The 24,967-nt window shown below is 45.0% G+C and overlaps 1 protein-coding gene across 1 annotated transcript in view; it reads right to left on the reverse strand.

Annotated features, from left to right (window-relative positions):
- Positions 1–541: 541 nt before the first annotated feature.
- Positions 542–24,967, reverse strand: part of LOC311194588 (uncharacterized protein) — a gene marked incomplete at both ends in the record, with an annotated part of 195,044 nt that continues 170,618 nt past the window's right edge. The window contains 15 exons of the mRNA XM_084267733.1: positions 542–621; positions 1,610–1,738; positions 4,107–4,232; positions 4,903–5,031; positions 5,342–5,470; positions 7,670–7,798; positions 8,460–8,585; positions 9,435–9,563; positions 14,032–14,163; positions 15,222–15,350; positions 15,579–15,707; positions 16,575–16,700; positions 16,898–17,026; positions 18,705–18,833; positions 23,831–23,959. Of these exons, the coding sequence (XP_084123859.1) occupies positions 542–621; positions 1,610–1,738; positions 4,107–4,232; positions 4,903–5,031; positions 5,342–5,470; positions 7,670–7,798; positions 8,460–8,585; positions 9,435–9,563; positions 14,032–14,163; positions 15,222–15,350; positions 15,579–15,707; positions 16,575–16,700; positions 16,898–17,026; positions 18,705–18,833; positions 23,831–23,959 (1,880 nt within the window). The remainder of the gene's footprint in view (positions 622–1,609; positions 1,739–4,106; positions 4,233–4,902; positions 5,032–5,341; positions 5,471–7,669; positions 7,799–8,459; positions 8,586–9,434; positions 9,564–14,031; positions 14,164–15,221; positions 15,351–15,578; positions 15,708–16,574; positions 16,701–16,897; positions 17,027–18,704; positions 18,834–23,830; positions 23,960–24,967) is intronic.

A 24,967-nucleotide genomic window follows, 5' to 3' on the forward strand; every position in this document is an offset into this window, starting at 1 on the left:
GTGGTGGATTCTTCTTCAGTTGCAAGTTTAAAATTAGACTGTTTTTCTAGAACACAGTATGTTATTGGGAGAGGAATAAATTTGGCCAATTCCACTAGTTTCTGTTGCAATGTGATTCTGCAGTGAATCCATATTGACATAATAATCCATGAAACACGCGTCAAACTTCACCCCGGATATCAAGTGGGTTTACAAAGTCACTTATAGGTGGTGGGGCTCACTGCACATCGATGTGTTACATACTGCTTGACCTGATACTTCTTGGAGCTGGTCTTATTAAAACCACGTCCAAGTTTTCAAGCAATGAATTATATATAAGAAAGAACGTCCAGAGCAGATTAACAGAGGGGTAAGAGGCTAGGATTAAATACATGAACAGATTCAACTTTTTAACAGGATCCAGCTACTAAATGGCCTCGGTAGTCTTCCATAAGAAGTGTGAATACTTCAGTACAATTCAAGCTGAATTGAATAGCTGTTTTCATATCCAAATTCAAATACCGTCTGTGCATATAAAACAGTTCATTTATTAGTCCAAATGTTACTGTTGTAGAGCTCTTGGAAAAATATTCCCTCTTTCTTGAGTTTGTTCTTCATAAAAAGGAAGCTTTGGAGGGCCACCTAGAGAATTAAATAGAAACACGGTTTCAGGTCTGTATAACCTAATTCCAAAATATTATTTAGATTATATAATTTACACTTAAATAATTCAATCAACTGAACTCTTCAAAAGAAGGTAGAGGATGGAGTTACACTGGCTTCCTCACAGAGAGCAGGCAAAAACAATACAGCATCTCTCAAACAGAACGTTCCCAAGGTCCTTCCTAAACCAAATCCAGACTTGTATGGTATCACCATCAGCGCACTGTGGTTAGACTCCAAGTGGGAGGAACCTTTCGCTCAGTTCTAGCTCTCATTAAGAAGAGAAATTATCTAAATAAAAAAATACCTCTTTTGTGACAGTGTGATGAGTGCTTGAGCACACTCACAAATCACTCCAAATCTATCTTCCAATTTACTTATCTGACTGATCACATTTGACCAGAATCTTCATGACCTGACACCTCTATGAAAAGTAATCAAACATGATGGCACTCACAGCAAGTAAACTGCCTCATGCATCTTACAGAGGCTGTGGATATCCTGTTTCAGGGACACTTCACACTGGCAGGCATAAAGGAGTTGTACATGGCTGTACACTCCTCTATGGCAGCCATGGGGGTCCTTCACCAGGCCATGAAACATCTCCACAGCCTGCTCCCAGGGGAAACCACTGAGTCAGTTCAGCTTGACCAAGACCTCACAACCACCTGGAACGACTCCTGGCATTGGCAGTGCCTCCAGCATTTGCCCATAGACCCTTGGGAGGGCAGCATGCACCCACAGAACCCATGCAAAGCTGCTGCTATCACAGGCTCTGAAGTTTTCCCCAGAGATGGAAGTGCAGAAAGACCTCAGCCTCATTCAGCCCAATGCAGAAACTGCGGTGAGTGCCTCTGAGCACCATTTGCGTGGTGGCCTGATACTCCTGCCCAAACTCTGACCACCTGCTGTGGCCACGGTTGATTTCTTCTACTAAGAAAGCCTGTGTATCTCCAGCCTGTGTTACCTTCTTTGCAGGTTGGCCCCATCCATGTAGCTGGACACACGCAGTTCCCGTTGTATGGATTGCACTGGGATTTGCTGGCACACTGGCATCGCAGGGAGCAGTTGGGGCCGTACTGGTCCGACCTGCATTCTGGGAGGACAGAAGAATGTGGAAGAGGGTGAATGCTCTCTCTTAGCCTCCTTGCTCTCTGGGATGAGGAAGCTGCTTCAACAACTACATCTGTTAACATTAAAACATGACATTTTGGAAAGCCTTGTGATCTTCAAGTTTCATCTCCTGCATGGTCTGCCTAAACTGTAGCTCAGCTGTCCTAAAGAAGTTCCCAGAATGGAAATCATTACTGGTGTAATATCAGGGGTTGACAGCCCCACAGAAAAGATCTTGGGATTTGCTCAGGAAAGTTACTGTCAGCATCCTGGATCCACGCTATCTCCGGCAGCTCTCCACACTGCACAGCTTAGCTGGCTGCGTGTGCTGGGAAAGATCCTTCACTCCAAGAATGCAAAACTGAAATCTAATCCACTTTATATATACCCTTATGCCTTACTCCAATTGCACAACCCTGCTGCCTTCTGGCAAACTAAACTCCCAGGATGTCTCACCTCCAAACACAAATACACCTCATGCCCAGGCTGATAAACCCTCACTGCCATTTCTTCGTGCAGTCGAGAGCTCAGGCATGAATGAAAAGCTACCAGCAGGTCAGAAGGCAGGGTGCTAAATACACGGTAAACAACAGCCCACTCACCTCACAAGAGCACCCTGTGAATGAGGAAGGTGCAGGCTCTCTCACACAGGCACCCTTAGGTAAGGAGAGGTGCTGCTGAGCCCCACATCGGCTGCAGCCCTGACACGTGGGAGAACTGCCTGTGTACTCAGAGCTTGGCCTTTTCAATTAGGGAACGTTATGAGGAAAGGTCTCCTCAAACACCTCTGGACCTGATTTTAATTTATGTAATACCACATTTTCATGTTAATAACAGCGTGTATTTAAGACATCTGTTTGAAAGTCTGCAATGTTAATTTACTACAGAAAAAGAGCACCCATAAAAGTCTGTTATATATTCTCTCTCCTCTTTTTTTTTTTAATTAACATTTTGCCTGTTTAATGGGTGCTTTACCAGAGTTCAAATTAAAATCAGGCCTTTTATCTTTATGGCTGCTGCACAGTCACAGCTGCTCACAGTTATATCACAGATGAACTGAGCCTAATTGAAAATAAAAATGCAAATAAAACCTACCCCATAACAGCTTTTCATGGATGGGGGCTACCCTAGCTGGTTTGAGAAAAATAAAAGTGACTCCTGGAGTTTGCAAGGAGCAAAACGTCCGTTCACATTACTGGTGCTGAGCTTCCCTCTTGTGTTCCAGTTCTGCCTAAAATTTTTCTGGAAGGCCCTTGGATGCCCAGCACTGTGCTGGCTGTGGGAATGGCCCATGTCCCCCATCAGACCAGCGCCTGCAGAACGTTGGGCTTCAGTTTCTGACCACAGGACAGTGTGGAGAGCAAAGTCACTAATTCTCCATTCTAGTTCTGCAGGTTGCACTAGCAGCTGAGCTCCCAGCAATTACTTGGCGGTAAAACCAGGCTGTTTAAAGCTGTTTCCTGCTTATCCTAGAATAAGAAGAGTTCTCACTCTGGGGCTGAGGGATGTGATGGTTCCTGGGGTGAACATCCCAAAGGAGTACACCGATGCTCACTCCTATCTTGTTTGCCGCAGCATTAGGATCACCCAATCTCTTCTCACACACGTTCAAACCACTGCAATTCCTTTTACCGCAGCATTGCTCTACCATACCTGTGTCTGAGTCTGGCTCAAGAACCTTGCCTACCATTGCTGCCTCTCAACCCCCGCCATCATCTCATCAGGGGACAGATTTCCACTCAAGACAATTTTCCCACCTGTTTTATACCCCTGTTACAAAATAATTCTGCTCTCATGGGCCAAGCAATTCCCAAACACACATCACAAGCAACTGAGCTCCAAATGAAGGAGTTTTATTAAGATTAAATGCTCCTGGACTACTACTGATGCCCAGAGACAGGTATAGCTGCTGCATCTCCACGGGGATTCAGCCTTCCTTTCCAGGGAGGCAAACCCAGAGCTGCACATTTTGTGTTGGTCTGAACAGGGTCACAAATGCCTGTGTGACAAAACACATGACAACCAGACCCCTTCATACCCAATCTGCACCTCTGTCTTCCCCACCACAGCTGCAAGACTGTGGGCTTCTTGGTACATTGTTCTCCAAAACTCAAGTTGAATGACATTTTACAGTTGTCCTGTAAACAGCTTTCCTGTGTGTATCAATTTCAATATTGGTTAAATCAACAGGTACAACCTGCTGATAAAGCTGCTGATAACCCAGAAGGAGTAATTTGCTACAAACAATGTGCTCTCAGGTACCAGCAAACATCCTTTTAACTGCACCTAGACCAGCAAGTCACACTGGTTTAACTATACACGGTCCAGCCCTCAGAAAATATTGCCCTTACCAATGTCACATTTGTCTCCGGTCTTCCCAGGTGGGCAAAGGCACTTCCCAGTCTCTGGATCACAAGGAGCTCTTCCGCAGTCGCACTGATGCCGGCACCCCTCTCCGAACCAGCCCCTGTCGCAGCCTGAGAGCAAGAGCGCTTCTTTAGAGGTGCAGTTGAATGGCAAGGCACCCACTAAGCCAGGGGAGTTTTTCCAGGATGTCTCAGAGGAAAGCTCGTAAACTCTCAGCTGAAGTTAGTGTAAATGCCAAGTTTAATGAAGAATCAAATGTAGCAGAGTAGGCATGATGTTTATGTGAACTCTCTTTATGTCGGGTATGTCTAATCTAACCTATCAAAGCTATCTGTAAACCTGTCCCAGAAATGTAACTGGCACATTCAGTTTTAATCTGGACTCTCTAGAACATTCCATAACACTCAACAGGGCTGACATTCACTGAGTTAATAATCTTATTTGGAAGCTTTAGAAGCCCATTGAAAAATCAGTAAAAGGATCTTATTTTTTTTTTTTAATAAATGACATGTGGAACTCATTGCTGCAAGACATCACGGAGACCAGGACTTTCATAGATTAATTGGAACCAGATTAGTTAATTTATAAAGAAATGAGAAAACTCAGATATATAGCAGGTAAACAATCCCAAATTCAGTGTTTCAGGATATTCATGAAGCTCAAAATATTAAAGAAGTTGTTCTCAACAAACATTTGAATAACGACATAACATAGCTTCAGGGAAGCTCAGTTTGGCTTTTTGTTTGGGGATTTTTCATTTACATCTGGGGGTACAAGTACCTTTCTCACAGTAGACCCCTTGATAGCCCAAGGGACAGATGCATCGCCCCGTCACTGCATCGCAGCTCGCTCCATTTTTACAGGCACATGCACGGAGACAGCTTAGTCCATAAAATCCAACGGGGCACCCTGACAAATGAAAGCATCCAATGAGGAAAGTTTATGAAGAAAAAACCACATCCCTTTAAAATCCTCTGTATTCTCCAAGACATTCCCTGGGAACTGACAGGAATGATACGTATCATCAACTCTAATAATGCCACATGCTTTTTAACCTCGTACCACCCCAGCACCAGAGTTACTCAGGTCTGGAACCAGCTGGGTGATCTGGGAGACCCCAGAAGCTTTCGATGAACCAGCAGAGAGTTTATGCAACCACTCTGGAGCCCTGCACCCCATCACTGTTGGAAGGCCGGGGACCCCGGCTGCCCCCACTTACTGTGCTCGCAGGAGTGGCCGTAGTAACCCTCGGGGCATTGGCAGCAGCCCGTGAACCTGTCGCAGGTGCCGTTGTGCTGGCACTGGCAGTCCAAGCCACAGCCAGACCCGTACTTCCCTGGGAGACATTCTGCTGGCGGGACACGGGCAGAAAAACAGACAAACAGACAAAAAAACAAAACCCCACTGAACTCCCCCAGAAAAACTCTTAAGGGACAGCTTCTATAGAAGAGGTGCGATGCCCACACAATAACTTGCAGAGCCGAGGAGAATGCTTTTTGTGAGGAGACAGCATTTCTGCACACTGTTTTATTTCAAAGTATGTAAATCTTTTGTATTATACAGATGTTCAAACAGAAATTTCCTTGTACTTTCTATAGTCTGATTTTTTTTCATGAGTATCTGTGTAGTCGGCATTGAACATGCACCACGAGTTGTAAAGTCACACAGTAAATGGTATGTATTTTCCCCCCCCCATATCCACAACAATATTTTCTTCTGGGCACTTCAAAAGTGTGAAAGAAAACACGAAGGTTTTCCTTCTCTGTGTTAGCATTAGAGTTTGCACTATTCTGATTCCTAATAAAACCATGAGGATCTTAATGTTTATAAATATCTGAACTGTGGGACACAGGGGGAAATGGCCAGCCCCTTTTCAGTGCTCTGTGGGGACAGGACAAGGGGCGATGGCCTCAAGCTGGAGCACAGGAAGTTCCACACCAACATGTGGAAGAACTTCTTCCCAGTGAGGGTGACAGAGCCCTGGGACAGGCTGTCCAGGGGGGTGTGGAGTCTCCTTCTCTGAAGAGATTCAAGACCCGTATGGGCACCGACCTGTGCAACCTGTCCTAGGGACCCTGCTTTGGCAGGGGCGTTGGACCCGATGATCTCTGGAGGTCCCTTCCAACCTTTACAACTGTGTGACTTCTGTAATAGCAGCAGACTTCCCATGTGTAACGAGATATCTGCTGTTACAGAACTAAACACATCTCAAATTACCGAAAGCCAAGTCGTGCAAAAGTGACTGTGCCAGCATCGTTAACTTAGGCATCATTTCTGCATAAGTTCACCTCCTGCTATTGTGATAATTTGAATCTGGACAGACCAGCTTAAATGAGCATGGCCGTCCGAACAATCAGATTTGTAGCTCTGCACATGTCAGACAAGATTTTTCAAGAACATCAATCTAATCACTAGAAAAAGGATGCCTGATTAGCTGTCTGATTTCTAGTCAAAACACAGTCAAGACCACACTGCTGTGGAAATCAAGACTCAAATTTCCAGTAGGTTGGCTATCTGTCAAGAGGTGAACAGTGACACTCTTTCTAGTGACATGAGATTGCCATATGCTGTGTGTGTGTCTACCCAGCTCCTTCTCTGCTCACATACACAAGGTGGGTCTCTAAGTCTTCTCAGGTGCAAAGTTAAACAACTGCAGAGAAGAACTGTGCTAAAAAAGTGTCACTGCTACACAACACTTACATAAGGACACTGCCCTGTAATGGCCGGCTCTGTGTCATGAGATGGGTGGAGTTTGAGGTGTATATTGTATAGATGTGAGTGAAAGAAAGGCTGCAAATTAAGACCCTGCGGTGTGTGTTGGGGAGATTGCATCATGGCAGTTATGATGCAAGGATGACATTGTCTTGAATATGATCTCAGAACTATTTATTTGATGTCACACTAGTAAGCTTACGGCTTCCTGAACATTAAAGTCCATAACTATACAGACCTTTCTTATCTGAAGAGATAAATCAGAACACAGAAACACAGAATGACTTCTGGGAGATGGACAGAAAGATGTGGAAAAAGTCTGCTGGCTGGAGTGCAAATTGATCTTATCCTATTTACTGTGCTTTGTCTTGTGTCAGGGAGAGCTGTCATGAAGAAGCAAGGGTGAGATAGCAAAGCGATCTCGATCGCTCCGGACAGCTGCTGTCAGGGGGCAAGACCGGGGAAGTTCAGCCCAAGGGAAGGGAGCCACAAGAGAGAGCAATTGGAGAGGGGGAGATGTGGGCATCTCCCGACCTTGGAAGAGCACATGAAAGGTGATACAAAACAACAGTCCCATGAACGAAAGAAGGCAGAAGTCAGACAGGAGAAGAAGGAATTCCATGCAAAGGAATTTATGAGTTACAGAGCAGGACTCACAAGGAAACTGTCTCTGGAAAAAGACCTAATGCTCTAACCAGGGGTAGTCCTGCGTGAGACATGAATGCATCTGGGAGGGTGTCGTCTTAAGCAAAACCTGTCCCTCTTTGTGGGCCTGCAGACACAGTGAACCCCTGTTTGACCGTACGCCTCTGCTATCATCACAGCAGAAAATTACCTTTCTCACATGATCTTCCTGTCCAGCCGAGCCCACACGTGCAGTTGCCATCCACGTGGTCACAGATGCCACCGTTCTGACAGGTACAGGTCAGGCGGCAGTTGGGGCCGTAGCGTCCCTGGGGACACACTACAGAGAATTAACAAAGTTTGAAAGAAAATAAAAACTAGCATCCCCAAAAGGAACGAAAGTGACGGGGAATAAATACAAACACCTGTTCCCCTCATGGTGTCCCAAGTGCCAGGTGTCTCCCAAGAGCTGTGCGACGCTACTCTGTGCTTATTAACAGTTCCATCCATCCAAATACTCCCTGTCTCGTCCTATCTCCTCACATGGCTTCACTCCACGTTCACCCCTCTTGCTCTCAACTCTTCAGCAAATCCTCATCCATTGCTTTTTCAGCTCAAGCAATTTGCCCCATCCACACACAACCCCCATCACAACTGCTCACGCCGTGTGGGACAAACCACCGCTTCCTCCATCTCTGTCTTGGTGGTGTTTGGACCGCAAAGCTCTTGAGAAGAGTGAATTTAGCTTTGGGGAGAAAGCAGTGCAGCGGTACCAAGTGTGGTAGAGCAAAGCAGTGAGGTGTGGGCAGGAGACAGGTAGGATAAAGGCAGGGTGATGGAGTGGAGAGGGACATAGGCCAAGTGCGCAGCAAACCACGGTGTTATCAAGGGAAAGCATTGGGAAACGCAGCTATAAACAATGTTTGGCACCAAGTTTTATTTGCTGGTTGTTTTAAGCATGTGCCCAACCGAAGAGGTGACCTTGGGTCCTCCTTTGTTACCTTGCTGACAGCTGGGTCCCATTTGGCCAGGAGGACAGGTACACTTGCCAGTCCGTGGGTTGCATTGACCTTTACCACATGCACAGAATAGGGTGCAGTCCTTCCCATAGCGATTTTCAGGGCAAGCTGAAGGAAACACAGTCTTTTGTTAAACACCCTGGGTATCCAACGGCAGCCTAAAGTTTTAATGTAAGCAGGACCTTACAGGTAGAGCTGGCTTTGGGTTTATCCCAACTGATGTGCTCCAAAGCAACAACTATGACACCAAAACCCATCCAAGGACACAACTGCTTCATCCTCTGAATCTTTACTTGAGGTCATAAACATAATCCATGGTTTCACATGGAACATTTAGTAGAATTCCTACCAAAATGGTGAGTGTACAACTGAGGTATCAGCTGCTCATCCCTCCAGCTAAAGACGTCTTCCTTCCTTAACACTGATGCTGTCCTATGCTGAAGAGCAAAGCTACAGGCTACTAAACATTAAAGCATTGCCTTTCTGTGAATCAACTGAAGCTTTAGAAATAGCACAGGAATTCAGCCATGCAACTTAGCTCTGAAACAGAGAAGTAAAGGTAGGGTTGCCATGGAGCCTTTACCAGTTTTGCCATGACAAAACTTGATCTTTTTCCCATTTATTGAAACTAATGGCACCGTAGTGTGAAGCAAAACATTGAGATAATTTCTCAGCCTAGAAATTTTGGACAGGAAGAAGGAACTTGAGCAACTCATGCTGAGCTGGCTCTAGAAATAAATTTGGGCAAGCAGGTTGTAATCCTGGGATGAGTGTCCTCGCTTCTACGCACGCAGAAGAGAGGGAAAATATTTTGCAAGAGATTTTTTTACAAAGCTGGAATCCTGATTTACAATTCAAGGAGGAGGTAGCTGGGATCTGTCTGTTTTTCTACTGACAAGCTCTTATGCAGATTACTCTCTCTGCTGTTTTTTGAAAGAAGAACACACGTTGGCTTACTTTCACTGCAGTCAGCTCCGATGAAACCGGGCGCGCAATCACAGCTCCCCGACACAGGGTCGCAGCGGCCTCCGTTCATGCACTTACAGGGCTTTTGGCACTTTGAACCATAAGTACCTTTTGGACACTCTGTTTTAAAAGAACAAAATAGCCATTAGGCTGTGTTGCTACCAGGCCCGTTGTGTTTCATGTCAGAAGCACTTTGTTGCTTTCAACAAAGATTAGATTTTCATTTTCTAACTCTATTCGTTTCTGGAAGGCCAGGAATAGGCACTGACAAGCAGATGTTTGCCTTGGGCAGAGCACTCCTAGGGGCAGCAAGGCAGGGCTGACTTGCAATGTCAAACCCCAGAAAGCCAGACCAACTGCTGCTGCCGAGCCTGGTCCCACTGCTTCTGGCTCTGCCTGCTTCTCCCATTCCCCATACGTGATGGTAGAAAGAAGAGCAAGCTCAGTTCTTCAGAGGTTTTCCTCTTGGATTTCTGTTCCAAATCAACCTTTTCCCCTTTCCCTCCTATGACAGAGATGGAGATTTGGGGCCCTGGTCCCTCTTCCTTTGGGCAACAACAGCCTGGCTTGCCTGAGATGGGTTGGAGCCAGGAGGCTTCTCTGCCCCCTTTGGCAGTCATGGATACTGGGGCATGTCTCATCTTTTAAAAAGCATTTATGTTGGAGAAAGTTTGTTTTCTCTATAATCTACTCTTTCCCTCCAACCTGGAGTTGGCGTTGCTCTGGCATATCTAGTGGGCTGTGGGGAGATGATGAAAATGTGCACATGAAAATAACATGGGGTTCAGAAGACACCTTCTCAGGAGAGTGAAACAGAGATGGTTTAAATGCAAAGACAGACAATTCTCTGAGGAAAAAAACAAAGCTGTTGTAATTTCTAATAATCAGAACAAACAATAGACCTGGGCAATTGCTGAGCCAGTGTTAGGTGGCAATGAGCTGTCTTTGAAGAGGCTTTCCAGGTGGTAGTGAGTATTTCTCATTTCTTTTTGGATAGCTAATGTTGAAGGAACACTCAATGCAAGGTTAAGAAGATATCAATGCATCTGCCATGCTTAGCACTTGTCTCCAAGATACTCCTTAGCAATGGAGGCTGGAACTGCAGAACAGAGCTGGACAGAGCTGCTAGCCATGTGCCTCCATCTCTCAGGGTTTCCTCCAACACACCACCACTGAAATCTGGAGATGCAGGTTACTCTCCAAGTTTTCCAGTGTATGGAAGTGGTGGCAAAATGGTGCTTTCAGAGCATCATTGAAGAGTTACACTAGTGCTACCACCTCTATATGTCACTTCTCTGCTTCCCTTCTTCCTTCTCTTCCCCTGGAAAAAGGAAACCTATGGCTACTTTGCAAATCCATTTGAAGATCTATTTCCACACATTTCCCAGTAACAGATCTCTTGCAATCTGAGCATAAATAACTCCATACATTTTCCTCTCTTTTCTAAAAGTGTGAAAGCACTGTCTGAGTGGCTGGAGAAACCTCTGGATTTTTTGACCTATTCAATAGAGAGGTAGAGCTCGTGGTGAAGCTTTAAAGAGGTTACTTTTAATATAAAACTAAAAACTGGCTTCTGCTCAAATCAGGATAGCAGGTCATCAGGACTAAACAGATACACACTTTTATAATGTGCAGATACTTTCCCCAGCCCTTCTCAACCATGGCTTTTTCTCAATGAATACTTTGTCATCAGTGTTTCCATCTGTCAGTACAGAAAATCTTTTTCATGCACAAACTCCAGCGTCAAAGAGTGAGCCCTGCAACATCTGTTTCACCACGACACAGAGTTAAGGACACACCCAGGTTCAATGATTTAATTGGAATCTTTTGTCTTTTCCTCCTCCCGTTCCTTTTGGTCATCATTTGGGTTTCCTCTTTTTCTTTTAATCCTGTTTCCCACACTCCCAAAAGCTCTGCTTCTCCCTGGCGAAGCTTTTAGAGGCCTTCTTCTGCTCTAGACTAGCAAGAGCATCTCTGCTGGTGGAAGGGGGGCGGCAACTCCCACCTTAACAATGTATTTGCCCTTGGGGTTCCACGGGGAGCAGCACAAAGCAGGGCAAACATTAGCTGTGATGTTCATGTGGTTATTAACAAGGCCATCTCATCTGCTACCACTTTGCAGAAGAACTATGCAGATAGTTGGGGCAATTCACAGAGCATCCTGCCATTTAAGCAGGCATTGCCTTTATGGAGAGGGCTAGCCTCCAGCCACCAGTTATCTCATAAAGACGCTTTCTAATTTAACAGTTTCCCGTGCATCTGACTTTCCTGAGCATGGCAGGAGGAGCAGCCAGAGTTCTAACTCATTTCCTGATTTTTTGTTTTTCCTTCTGGTTTGTGTGGGTTTGCCACAACCCAAGGGCTCCCATATATTTCCATACCAACTGCATACACTAGGTCTATTCTTAATTGATATTATTAATTGCATTGTCAAAAAAAATCACTTCTGAAACATCTTGTTACCTACGTCTTGGAAGTGAAGCTGGTGAGGTCTTTCTGGCTCAGGGTTCTCCCAGCCCAGTAAATGTCACAGAGATGTACCACAGAGGTGTTTTTATTTTAATCTCCTACACCATCACTTACTGCTTTTTAGTCATAACTTCACTCAAATAGATCTGTCTGTCCACCAAGTTATGGACAATTGATGGGAACCTTATTGCTAGTTCGTCTGCTTCCTCTGGATCCTGCCAAGAGACTGTTTCAGCTCTTCACTCCAAAATTTGAGAACATGAAAGCCTCATTGCTCTTGGCTCCTGGAAATTCGACTTCCCAGCCAACTACACCTTTTATAGATACTTTCTTGAACCTTTTTTCACAGTACTATAAATACGGCAGTAGTTGCCAGAAACTGTTTCCAGCAGCATCCAACCACATGTTGACTGGACTGAAGCCCATTTCACTTCTTTGGGAGCAGCTCCCTATGCTGTTTTTAATATTCTGTCGAAAGCTTCTTCATCCTGGAGCAGCCCCAGGTCTCTCTCTAGTGAGGACAGTGGGAGCAAGAAGTATTTCCACCAAAATTCTGCTAACTATCCCTGGTTATCAAACACTGTCAGAGGATGCTTCTCCACCACTCTTTAATCTCCCCCACAAACAATTAACAAAGCTGTATTTATTAAGTGAGAACTTGCTGTGTGAGATACCACATGTTTCTGGGACCTAAGAGAACACAACACCATGAAAGTTCACATGTTTAATCCTGGCTATGCAGGAGCCCGTGGCAAAGTCCTCTCTGAATACAACGAAACATGGATTTCATTCTGCAATGTCAGAACTCCAGTGCATTTATTAATGGTTTAATTTTTAAATTCTGAAGCAAAATCTCAAGGATCTCAGCAAGCTCGAGGACATTTACTATAATCTACAGAGGTTCAGGACTATGCACATGTAACAACTACTGAAAGATTGCTATATAAAAGTAATAGGCTAACCATAAAGAAGTCTTTAAACATGATACTGTTAAATAGTTAATCTCCACTACTTTTCTATTATAATATTTATTATAATCTAATGTATAATGTATCCAGATGACTCCAGCCTCAATTTTGAAGGCTGGATTTCCACCTCACTTACAGCGAGAACTGATGTCTGAAAGAAGAGAGAATCAATCCTTACATTTCCATTTATGTTTAAAAGAATAATTTGTGATGATGTGATGGTATTGCAAATGCCCATCTCTAAAGCGAGACTTATTCCTGGTTTTAATTGAAGAATAAAGCACAGGTTTAACCCTTTCTAGAGCTACACACATAGCAGCTGCCCTTTGTATCCAAACTGTCACCCAGAAGAGCAAACCAACTGAAAAGACACACTGGATTTTTCCTCAGAAAATCAGCACTTGCCAAAGAAAAAGCTTTTTTCTTAAAAAAAAAAATCACTACAAGCCATGGAGTATAGAAAAAATAAATTGAAGTTGTAAATAAAAAGGTAATTATCTGTCTCCTTTTTTGGATACTTTGGTATATGTTTCTTATCAGTTCCCACATTCCACCAGGAACAACTTTACAGATGTCCTAAAATACCAGCATGAGGCCTGTGGGTCTGGGAATATTTTTTACGATGGAGAGTTTGGCCAATTGGCATTTTGTCCACTACACGAGTCCCCATTTTTCAATCCAGAGTAACAATTTGTTTGATTTGATTGTTCCTCAGAAGGCCCTACAACTTAAGTGACTTTATGAATCACACTGATTTACTGCCAATTGCAGCTCGTTGTTTTCTAATAACCATTTGTCCTTACTTGAGCACGCTGAGATTTCGGGAAGTATTTTGGCCTAGGTGTTTGGAAATGAGACAGCTATGCAATATCCAGGTGTAGCTGAAGATGAGAGGTGTGAGTACCAAGAATGACATTGATATTCTTCAGCATGAAATGAAATTGGAAAGAATTGGGCTAGGAAATTAATCCTAAAAGAAAAAAAAAATTAAAAATTCATGAATGCCTCATAATAATACAGATATTTTTACTATTATAAGCTAATCCAAGGACGTTTGCTTTACATCAGTCAATGCTGAAGGTACTGACACAGATGAACTCAAGGCATCAGGACACAGACACACAAGTGGGCAGCCCAAAACCGATACTCACGGAGGTCGCAGCGGGCCCCAAAGTACCCAGGGCGGCACGTGCAGTCGCCAGTCACCGGGTGACATTCCTCATTCTCAGCAGAGCACTGACATACTCCATTGCAGTTCTTACCATACGTGCCCGGTGGACAAGCTCGGGGAAGAGGAAATGTAAACCAATAAATTAAATTTGTCTTGGTAAATATAGCACTCAAACAAAGAGCAAGCTCAAATTTATTAAATAAAATCCCTGCCTACAGAACGACGCTCTCCTCCGGGACTTTGGATTTATTACATTTACTTGGGGGTTACTTCACTGCTTGATTTTGTTTCGTTCAGTCAATTTGTGCCCGACTGTCAAGGGCCAGATACAATTTTCTTGTCACTAGAAAAAAATCATAGGGAAATGTCAGGTAAAATTGACTAAAATAACAGCATAATTCACAAGGGACCAGGCGCGTGGATAAAGACATTCTACCTTTTGCAGAGAGTTTAAACTTGCAAAGCTGCTGTAGCACCAACACCTTTGTGGGTTTCATTTTGCCTGCTGACAGCCACACTGCCTACAGGGTTTGGGCTTTCCACGTCTAATTCTTACACCTCACTTCCATTAAGTTGCCCTGGGTCAGGATTTAGAGTCCTTTAGCAGGTGACATGGGACACCAATGTCAATTCCACTAAGTCGTTTTCATTTGTTGGGTTTTTGCGAAAGCGGCGCTGGGGCAGAACATTGTGAAGAAGAACAGAGTCCAACTCATGCAGCTGGGGTCACAGAACGAGCCTCAAAGGCCGCTCCAGACAGCCAAACCCAACACTGAAGAAAAACCAGATAATGACATTTCCACGAGGTCTGACAGCAGGAATAGACGGTCTCTCACCGGGACAAGGCCAACAAAAAGCAGAGCTGCTGCTTTACAACAGCACAGTGATAGCTGTGGGTGGGAACCAGGCTCAGCTGTCACCTCCTCAGTCTATTTTGATCCAGCTTAGATCCCAGAGAGAGGGTAAAGCCTGCCAGCCCAAACTGTGCCAGCCACTGAGGTTGGAACCAGCCAAACCATTTGGGCAAATGTCAAGCTGCCCTCGTCCATCTTCTCTGCTGTCACATCTTTTCCTACCTCTTCAGGCATTATATCACCAAGTTTTTAGTTAAGAAAATAATTTCTTAATTAATTTACAAGGGAAATGTTTGAATTCTTGTAACAAACTTACTTTTCTCACAGCTGAAGCCTGTGAATCCTGGAGGACAACCGCACTCGCCTGTCAAGTGGTAGCAGGGGCTGCCTGGGGGACACCGGCACCGCTGGGCACAGCCCACGCCGTAGTGGCCTGGCAAGCAAGCTGCAATGGTGTAACCAATCCTTGTTAGGGCACAGGGCTAGGACCAGGCAGGATGGTGTAAAGATCCACACCCTCCATGGATCTCCTGCACCCAGCCCCGTGAGCACCTCCAGACTCGACCCCTCAGAGCACCGTGAGTGTTAAAGAACCTTGTCACTGGCTCTGGATTTAAAAGGAATGTATTCACCCACCTAAACCTTCCCCCACAGCCCCCCAGCAGACACTCACGTTTGTCGCAGTGCCTCCCTCGCCACCCCTTGTCACAGTGACAGGCTCCAGTTTGATGGTGGCAGGACAAGCTGTGCACGCAGTCACACTGCTCCTCGCATCGTCTGCCAAAAAATCCCGGGGGGCACGCTGCAAGGAGAAGCAGGGAGAGCAACAGTTCTTCCCATTGCATGGGAAGCATCTGCCACTGACCAACAAGCTGTGGCGATGGATGTTTAGAGACTGCATGCCCAGAAGATGTCATTAAAAGAGAATATACTGAAAGTATTAAAAGCATTTAGCACTGGCTATTAATGAGTCTGCATGTGAAAGTTTGCCAAGACCTGGTCATAACCTGGAGTACAAATCCAGATGGTGTCCATAGAGATGCTGATGCAGTCCACATTTACACAATTACGGGTAGACAGAGGGACAGCGGTTGGAACAGTGAGGATGTGCTGTGTCTACGTACCACCTTCCACCTCACAGGTCTCGGCAGAGTACTCGAAGGGAAGGCAAGGACTAAAGAAAAGGAAGGTGGGCACTGCAAAGGCTTTACAGGTCACACTGGTGGCTGAGACACCAGAAAACTGCTTGTGGCTTGCAAAAATCACACCACCTCAGTGCCTAAGCTGAAGGCACATTTCAAGTTGTCTGATGCCTACTGCTTATGAGCTTCCTCTTTCAGGGATTTATATCAATCTAAACTGATACATCAAATCTGGACTGTCCTTCCATGGAAGGTGCAATCTGAACCACTACGGACCAATTTGCTGAGCTCCCCTCAATGACTTACAGAGATGCAAGCGGCATGTGGCTGATCTGGCAAACTCTCCTTACATACGTCCTTCCTTGTATCCATAAGGTAGAGCAATACCTTAATTTTGTTAGCAGACAAGGAACAGAAGTGAGAAGAGACAAAATGATTCAGACAAGGGCGTGATTTTGTGGTTGGGCAGAAATAGCTACTGCAGAAGGGAGTTAAAATGAAGCATCTGTGGTAGGAACTGCCCTTACCTACATCACAGTGGTCCCCAGTCCAGCCAGAGTGGCAGATGCATTTTCCTGAGTGCTGGTCACAAACCCCGTGGTGGCAGCTACAGTTCTGCTCACAGCCCTCTCTGTACCTCCCGTCTCCACACTCTGAAACAAGATGGGGAGACTGATGAGGGGACCAGACTGGAAGGGTTCCAGAGAGAACACAGTTACAGCCTCTGAAATACATTGAGCCATCCAAGCTGGTCCTAAAAGCCTTCAAGTGAAAGAGATTTTGAAGCCTCCCTTGCCAAAAGTCTCTAGATATACCTTGTTTCCCTCTTGGAGGGCATGATGAGACTCACCCAGCTCACATGCTACCCCTGTCCAACCCTGGGGACACCGGCACTCGCCCGTCACGCGGTCGCAGGTGGCCTGGCCATGGCAGACACAGCGCTGTAGACAGTTTGCACCATACCATCCAGGAGGACAAGCTGTAAAGAAGAGGTAGAACAAAAGCCTTCCGTTAACAAGGGCATGAGGAGGACACAGGTTAAAGACATCCTTTCCCATCTTACATCCCCTCTCTGGTGATGGTGAGGTGCTGTGGGAGGTACAACAGGGCCATGACCGATAAGGAATTACACAAAATGGTGAAAACTGGTCTGAGAAGTAAGTAATAAGAATTAGCTACAACCCACCAAATGACCTTGAGATATTCTGTCTGCACCTATGAGAAACATCTCTTGGTCCCTATCAGCTTTCTCAACATGGAACAGAGTTATTGATTGCCCTGTTTTCAGCATTTCTTTGTACAGTCCTCTGAAAATTCTATGATTGAAAATCACAGCTCCTTTTCAGATTGATCTTACTACCCACAGCCAGCTAATGATATATTTTAACTGATTTTAATTAAGCAAGTCAGTTAATTCCCATCACAAGCAGATTCTATGGGTAGAAACTCACTTTTTCAGCAGAAAAAATCCCTCTGTCATGTAACAGAGTGGCACATTTTAAAGATGCTAACAGAAGCAAGCATTCATTCTGCAAAAGCAGAGTCATGGGAGGATGGCCCACCCAGCCTCACGCTCTTATTCTAGCCCCTTATTTCCAAAGAGAAAAGAAATTCCCAAACGTATAATTAAAGAAGAGAGTATGTTTGACAGTGTCTTTGTACTTCACAACAGCTTTTTTACCGTTTGCTTTGGTTTTGTATTTGAGTCCTTCATGCAAACCAGAAAATTTTAGGTTGTGTTCTACCTGTCATCATGAAGAACAGCTTGGTGCCCTCTCAACTTTTCATTCCTTCATACAAAGAGCTCTTCATACTAGGTTTTAAAGGAGGACCCACTTAATTCATACATTCCTCTACCACTATCAGCTTTCATCCCCTTTCCCTAAGCATCATCTTGGTATGATGAAGGGTGGCCACTGCTCACATGGAGGTGCTGATTCCAAACTCCAGCTCACCCAGGAGCATCCAGAACAGAAAGCCCCCCACCGCCTGCACCCCCAGCTGCCACTCCTTCTTTGTGGGGCTGGCACAGAAAAAGGAGCCTTCCACAATGGGGATGGACAGACTTTTTCCAGTGACCCGGGCGCAGGGATTAGGAGGTGTAACATAACCCCCACACAGCCTCTCTTTGCCAGCCTCTTTTCTTAAGGCTCCTTGGAGTTGGGCTTGTGTTGGAGTCACACATATTTGTCCAAGCGCCAAGGCTGGAAGTCCCGATGCCTTTCACATGGTCTGGATTCAGCCTGTGTCTGGAACAGCGCACAGTAACGACATGGATATTCGGGTGCATGGGACAGTAAAGCAGAACACAGAAAAGAAAGGATTTTGTTTCAGTGTCATTAATGGGAGTTTTATGGACCTTTTTTGCCCTAATCAGCCTTCAAACACGGGTCTCTTTCCAGGCTATAGCTCTGTTTCAGTCCCCTCTGCCCTGCGTACACCAAGCATGAAAAGCTCCTCCATGCGGCCCCTGCCACACGGCATCACAGATTTATTCAACGGACTAAACCGTGTTACTTCAGAGATACAAACCCATCGACAGAGCAGGGCAATGAGCTGAAAGGTAACATAACAATGAGGAGAACTTCTCCCCCGAGGAGAAGTTTTATTTTTCTGTCCTATAATCCTCTGGCAGAGATTTGAATTTTGGACTGTACCTTCTTGGCAGGTGGCTCCTCTCCACCCTGGGCTACAAAGGCACGTCCCAGTTACATGATGACAGTGTGCTCCGTTGTGACAGTGACATGTGCGGCTGCAACCCTGCCCATAGCTGCCCCCCTGGCAAGCTGCAATGAGAGAAGTCCATAAAACCCCATTAGGAAGCATCAAAGGAGGCATCGCACAGAGACAAACCGAGACACAATCCAGTGCCGGGGAAATCAGTTTGAAACTGGCTTCCAATGGCACACTTCTCACATCATATGGGCACCTAAAGGTGTCTTAACCATGCCTGATGCTAAGTAAGGTGGCTTAAAAATACACATCATCGCATGTTGTGAAGAAGTTTTTATGGGCGGGGCAGGATGGCTCAGGTGATGGACCAGCTGTCAGCCCCTGCCCTGTGGAACATCTTTGTGCTAAACTAATGGTCCAGCAGAACCACCAGCCTGACAGCCCCACAGATTTATTTGCATCCTGGTAAGAAAACTGACAATTCCACTGTTCCCAGCTCATTTTTCATAGCTGGATGTTGTTCACCCGGAGTCTCATTCTTTGGTGGGAGAGGGGTGATGTTTTCAATGTTTTCAGTCAAGCAGCTGGCTCCCAGGTGAAAACTTAACACAGCCACATCACAAACCTATGCTTGCTGCAGCTCCGTTTCCAGGGCTGCTGCCTATGAAAAATGGCAGTGATAAAATTCTTGTGGTCTCCATTGCACTGGAGAGTTGGACAGCTTTAAATGGTGGAAAACTGACAGTGCTGCTAACCCTGTTTTCTTCAGATACCACTCACTGAATGCAAAAGGGGCTGATGAAGTTGCAGAGCCTCCTTGCACATTTCTGTGCCTACCTTGCCGAGGTTCCCCTTTGCTTGTATGAAGCTGTCAGAGCGTCTCCTCCCTGCAGTGCTGCTGGCATGCACTGCAGAGGCAAAACAAGCCCCAATTCCTGATCCAGGAGAGCGTCCTGCACTAGGCTGAACATGATATCTCCCAGGATCAGACTGAAACGAAGACTTCTGACCAAAACCTCTATGCCTTTGAGGGTGTCTGTGGGCAGAACAAGATGCAGTGCTGTGGGAGAACACATCCCTGGGGAACAAAGGGAGGAGTGAAACCATCTTAACCTCAGGGTGAACTTGGTTGACAGTATCTGACCCATCCTCAGCCCTTTTCTTCTCATCTGAGGACTTCCAGCTTCCTGATGCTGTTCTCACAGACACCATTTCTCCCAGGGCTTTTCAACAGTGTTGATTTTTGTCATCGCTTGGACTCCATCCGTGTTGAAACCACAAGAAAGCGCAGGAGCTCAGTCCCATCGCAGTTAAAAGTTTGTTCTGCAAATGAGGCTTGGTTGCCAAGTTAAAGGTTCAGCCCATCCTACAGAGCTCTGGCTCAGTCTTGGGAGCAGAACTAAATATTTCCACAATACAGACCAGAACTATAGCATAACCAAGCCAAAGGAAAAACCAGCTCAGAACCAGGTCCCACTGACTGGTTACTAGTGGTTCGTGCAAGGTTTTGGGAGTATGTGTGCAAAGCTCTTGTTATTCTTACTGAGAAGTCAAAAGAGTTTTCCAGTGAAAATTCTGGTAAAAAAGCAGGAATTTTTGGAGAATAAAATTTTTATTATTCTACTGGGTGAATAGAAATTTTTTTAGCTTCTCTCTAGGACAATCCTGATTGTCAAACTACTTTTCTGAAGAGTAAGATAACAAGAACTATACTGAAGGTATTGTATGAAGTTCCACAAATGAATGTACAAATAACCATGGGACTTCTCCTTTCCTCATGATGAATGCAAAGGGAAGAAGCAAGAGAAAGGTTTGAATTATTAGACTTTTCCTGCATCAAAAATTTTCCTCTCTGTGCCCTTTCTTAGTAAGAAGAGGGATTATCCATTTGCAGTCTTTAAAATACCTTTTCACACCCAGAGTAAGGAACATGTGAAACTGGAGACCAAAACTTTCAGGCTGGAAGCCAACAGTCATGGAAAGCCTTGGAGAGTGTAGGAAAATGATGGGCACTGAAGCTCAAAAGAGTTCTCAGAAGCTTTGGTTTCATGCCTCTCGTGTAGATTACTCTTCCCAAAATGAAGTTTCTGCAAGAATGAAGATTCTTTGAATCTTCTGCAAGAATGAAGATTCTTTGAAGAATCCAAAATGAAGATTCTGAAATCCCTGTTCTTTTAAAGCTCAGTCAAGTGCTCACATACCACACAGTGTCAAACCCCTGGTTACCAGAGAGCAGACACTCTGTCAGACCTGATCTTTCCATACCCATTTATTTTGCAAACCAATGTGGTCTCCTTCTACCCCCAAGGAACCGCTCTTGTGAAATCCCACCAATCCCGAAGCTCCAGAAAGGGACACTTTTTGTACTAACAGAGCAGGGTAAAGCAGATACTGAATTGCCCTCAGCTTCTACAGCCTACACACAACATCAGGGGTTTGTCTTTGGTGTTTTTCTGTTTGATTGTCTTTAGGAACTGCAGAACTCAGAGGAGTCTGCAGACAGAAAGGAAGGTTACATCTCTGCCATAAAGGCATACCAATTGTCAAGGCCTCACTTCTGTATCACTGAGGCATCGTGGCACTCAATGTAAGAGTTTCTTTTAAACACAGGCAATGCATCTTCCCAAACTCTCCTTCTTGGAAATCTAAAATACCTTAAGCTGAACCTCAAAAAAAAACACCCCAAAATAAAAAAATAAAATAAAAAGTAGTCACCAAACACAACCTTAAGCTGAGGCAGAGCTTGGTTGGCAGATTTCATCCCAGATTAATATAATTCATTTACAAGGAATTGAAAAACACAGTCTCGTAATGGCAGCTCCAACAAAAGGCATTACTGTCTGTATGGCCCATAATTAGATAGCAGTGTATAAAATGCACTGCATGGCCAGCTTAAGATCAATTCAAATCCCATGATGTCAAAATTATTCCTCAATATCCTCCAGCACATTGCCTGCAATCTGATTACATGAACACGAGCGCTGTCCTTCCAGCTGCTAGAGCTGGCGAGTCTCAGGAACCAGCAAGGTGAATATTAAACACCCAACAAGGATAGGGAGTGGTGAGCCCATGTCTCCAACCTGGGGTCCTTCTCAAAGCAGCTTTGGATTGATCTGGCTGAGGTACTGTCTTAAAATCAAAACGAAGACTCAAAGATTCATTGTTTGGCCCAGAGAAAAGCAGGTTACTCCACACGCTGTTAACTGACCTCGCTCTTTTGCTCACAGGCAAAGGAGACCTCTGAGGCTTTGGCATGTTCACCAGCATGATGAATAAATCAACCCAGCACAGAACTCTAATGGCTGCAGCGCAAGACAATCCTTTCTCACGTGGATGGAGGGGGGCACAGAAGGCCATTGACAAAATGAGTTCCATTTCTTAATTGAATTGCATAAAATATGTAGGAACAAACTTCCCATCCGTAATGCAGAGTGAAGAGCAGGGAAGGACCAGGGTGACACGCTGCCAATGCCATGGCTCAGCCCAAGGGCAGTAAAAGTGGGCTGTGACCAAGAAGCAAACACTGTACCTGTTCAGCAGCACCTTTTCAGCTCTGTCACATGGCTACACAGCTCTGGCTCTGCTTTTAGTTCATGGTGCTCTCATTAACCTATGCCCACAGTGGAGTGTTACCATCACCAGCTTCAGGCAGTGGGAGGCAGAGCCAAGCATGCCAGTGTGGGGTGGGAGGCACGAGAGGGCAAAACGTGATTTTGCAGAAATATCTAAAGAACAGAGAGATTCTCTGGTGTTGACCCTCTTGTAAACCAAAGGGATTTTGCAGCAGGAGCCCTTTCAGAAGACAGGCTGTATGGTGAGGGGCAAATGACCGAAATATTTTGTGAGGAGCAAGCAGAGCTGATTATATCATGGTGCATGCCTAGGAGATATAATTGTTTCCATACCGGTACCCTTTCTCTCTATTTTCTAAATCAAACTGATTTTCTACTGCAGAAATCCACATCGTATGGATTACAGAAACCTTAGGAAAGAATTCACTAACAATGAAAGTTCACAGATTCACAGAATCATAGAGGTTGGAAGGGTCCTCCAGAGATCATTGAGTCCAACCCCCCCTGCCAAAGGAGGCTCCCTAGGACAGGTCACACAGGTCAGCCTCCAGATGGGTCCTAAATATCCCCAGAGACGGAGACTACACACCTCCCTGGGCAGCCTGTCCCAGGGCTCTGTCACCCTCAATGTGAAGAAGTTCTTCTGCATGTTGGTGTGGAACTCCCTGTGCTCCAACTCGAGGCCATTGCCCCTTGTCCTCTCCCCACAAGTTGGCACCTTGTACACCACTGCTTCGGACTCCAGATCTACAACACAGTCCTGCAGATGGCAGTTGCATTTTCAAAAGGAAGTCTAGGCTGTGACATCATCCTAAGGTGAAACTAGGAAGTTGAGAAGCTAAACCCTGAAAATCTTAGAAAACATATTTGCTAAATTTTGCAGATTGGCTCAGTGGTCCCCATATGTAAATGCCATGCAGCTAAGGAAAATAACTGTGTTTCCCCTGAAATTTAGTGAACCATTTCTCAGAAGAGTCAATTTTATGTATGTATACATGCAAAGATACAAACCTGCCTTCTTTGCTCAAGGATTGTGGGATAATCTATACTTCTGGAAAATCCAGGAGGCTGACTTTTTAAAAATCACATATTTTTTCTAAGAATTAGTTTAAAACCCCCTATTTTCTCATGTTTAAGTAAAAAATAGTCCCTAGCTCTGATTTTTCCACTTAGCACATTTGTAACCTGTCACTTTGTAGCTGATCCTGAGATACATCAGCAAGAGAGACATTTCATCTCTCAATGGCACACAAAAATAAAAAGCAGAGATTCGTCATATGGTGGGAGACAGCTCTGCTATTTAAAACCTGATACTTAGAATATTTGACAAGTGCCAACAGCAGCTTAAAAAAAATAATAAAAAGAGGTTGATTATTTACACAGCTACTAAAAATTATTCCCTTTTCTGGCATCCCTGGGAAGCAATGTGACCTATCTAAAATTGTACCCTGGTAGGTCATCCTACATTCCTAGAAGAAACCCATGTTAGCACTGAAAGGGCTTTGTGAAGAGGGATGGTGAGCACAGGCTGTACGTACGCTGCTCGCAGGTCTCTCCCAGCCAGCTGGGAAGGCAGCGGCATGTTCCCAGGACGTGGTCGCAGCCGGCAGCATTCTTGCACTTGCACACCTGGTGGCAGTCAAGCCCAAAGAATCCATCCGGACAAGCTGAAAATGCAAAACAGCCTTTTCTGAGCCAAGTTCCCATTTCTTTTTTGTATAAAGTCTAGATCAGAGGCGTCAAAACACGGGGTGCAGCTCATCTTTTCATGGGTGTTTCATCACAGGTCACCCTGTGGCCGTGGAAGGTGCTTCAGAGGTTAAGCCTGCACAATGCTGCCATGTGTATCTCAGCAAAACATGACCTGTTTTTACACCAGCATGTAGAAAAACATGGCTGAGAATATTGAAAAGCCACAAAACAGAAGAGAGAATGATCTGGATTCACACAGGCCAGTACTTGTGGTTCTGTAATGGATAGAGGAGAAAGGAAATAATTCAACATAATGCAAGGAGGGGGGGGGGGGGCGGGGGTCATCCCTGCTGATCTCCCTGTCTTTTGAAATGCAAAACTTATGTTCCAATTCACTTTCCTGACATCCTTCTAAAGATTTTGTTAATGCTGAACATAAGCCATAGTGTTGCTGCTCAGCGCTGAAAATGAAAACCTGGCAAAGAGAATGAGTAGAAAAAAACAAGACAAATTAAGTGTAGCAGAACAACTCCAGGGAGCTTAAAGGAGCTCGGTACCTACAACATCAAGGACGTGTAGGGAAGAGCAGCCCCACGGATTCAATTTACATCTGTACTAGTGTTGACAGCGGTGAAAATAAGCCAACGGTGCCTGTCAGTGGGCCACATCATACCCAAAGTGCTGCACTGCAAGATTGTTAAGGCTGCTATGCAGAGTTAAGGAAAAGAAATAATTAGGAATCATCTTGTCTTTGTAGCCTTAATTTAACCTCTCTGTCTGCCTACCTGTGTGTCTGTGTGTTCACATTATGTAGGTACACATATAGTTACGTTATACTAAATGACAATGTGTAGGTGCACAATTGTATGCCATTCCTTCCACAGAACCCCAAATCACTCAGTCTCAGGACTGCTGGTGCTCATTAAATACAGAGTTATGTCATAAGACTCACTTCTTTGTCCTCCTTGTTCAATATAAGCCTG

Source organism: Gallinula chloropus (genome assembly GCF_964237585.1).
Source record: "Gallinula chloropus genome assembly, chromosome: 8".
NCBI lineage: Eukaryota > Metazoa > Chordata > Aves > Gruiformes > Rallidae > Gallinula > Gallinula chloropus.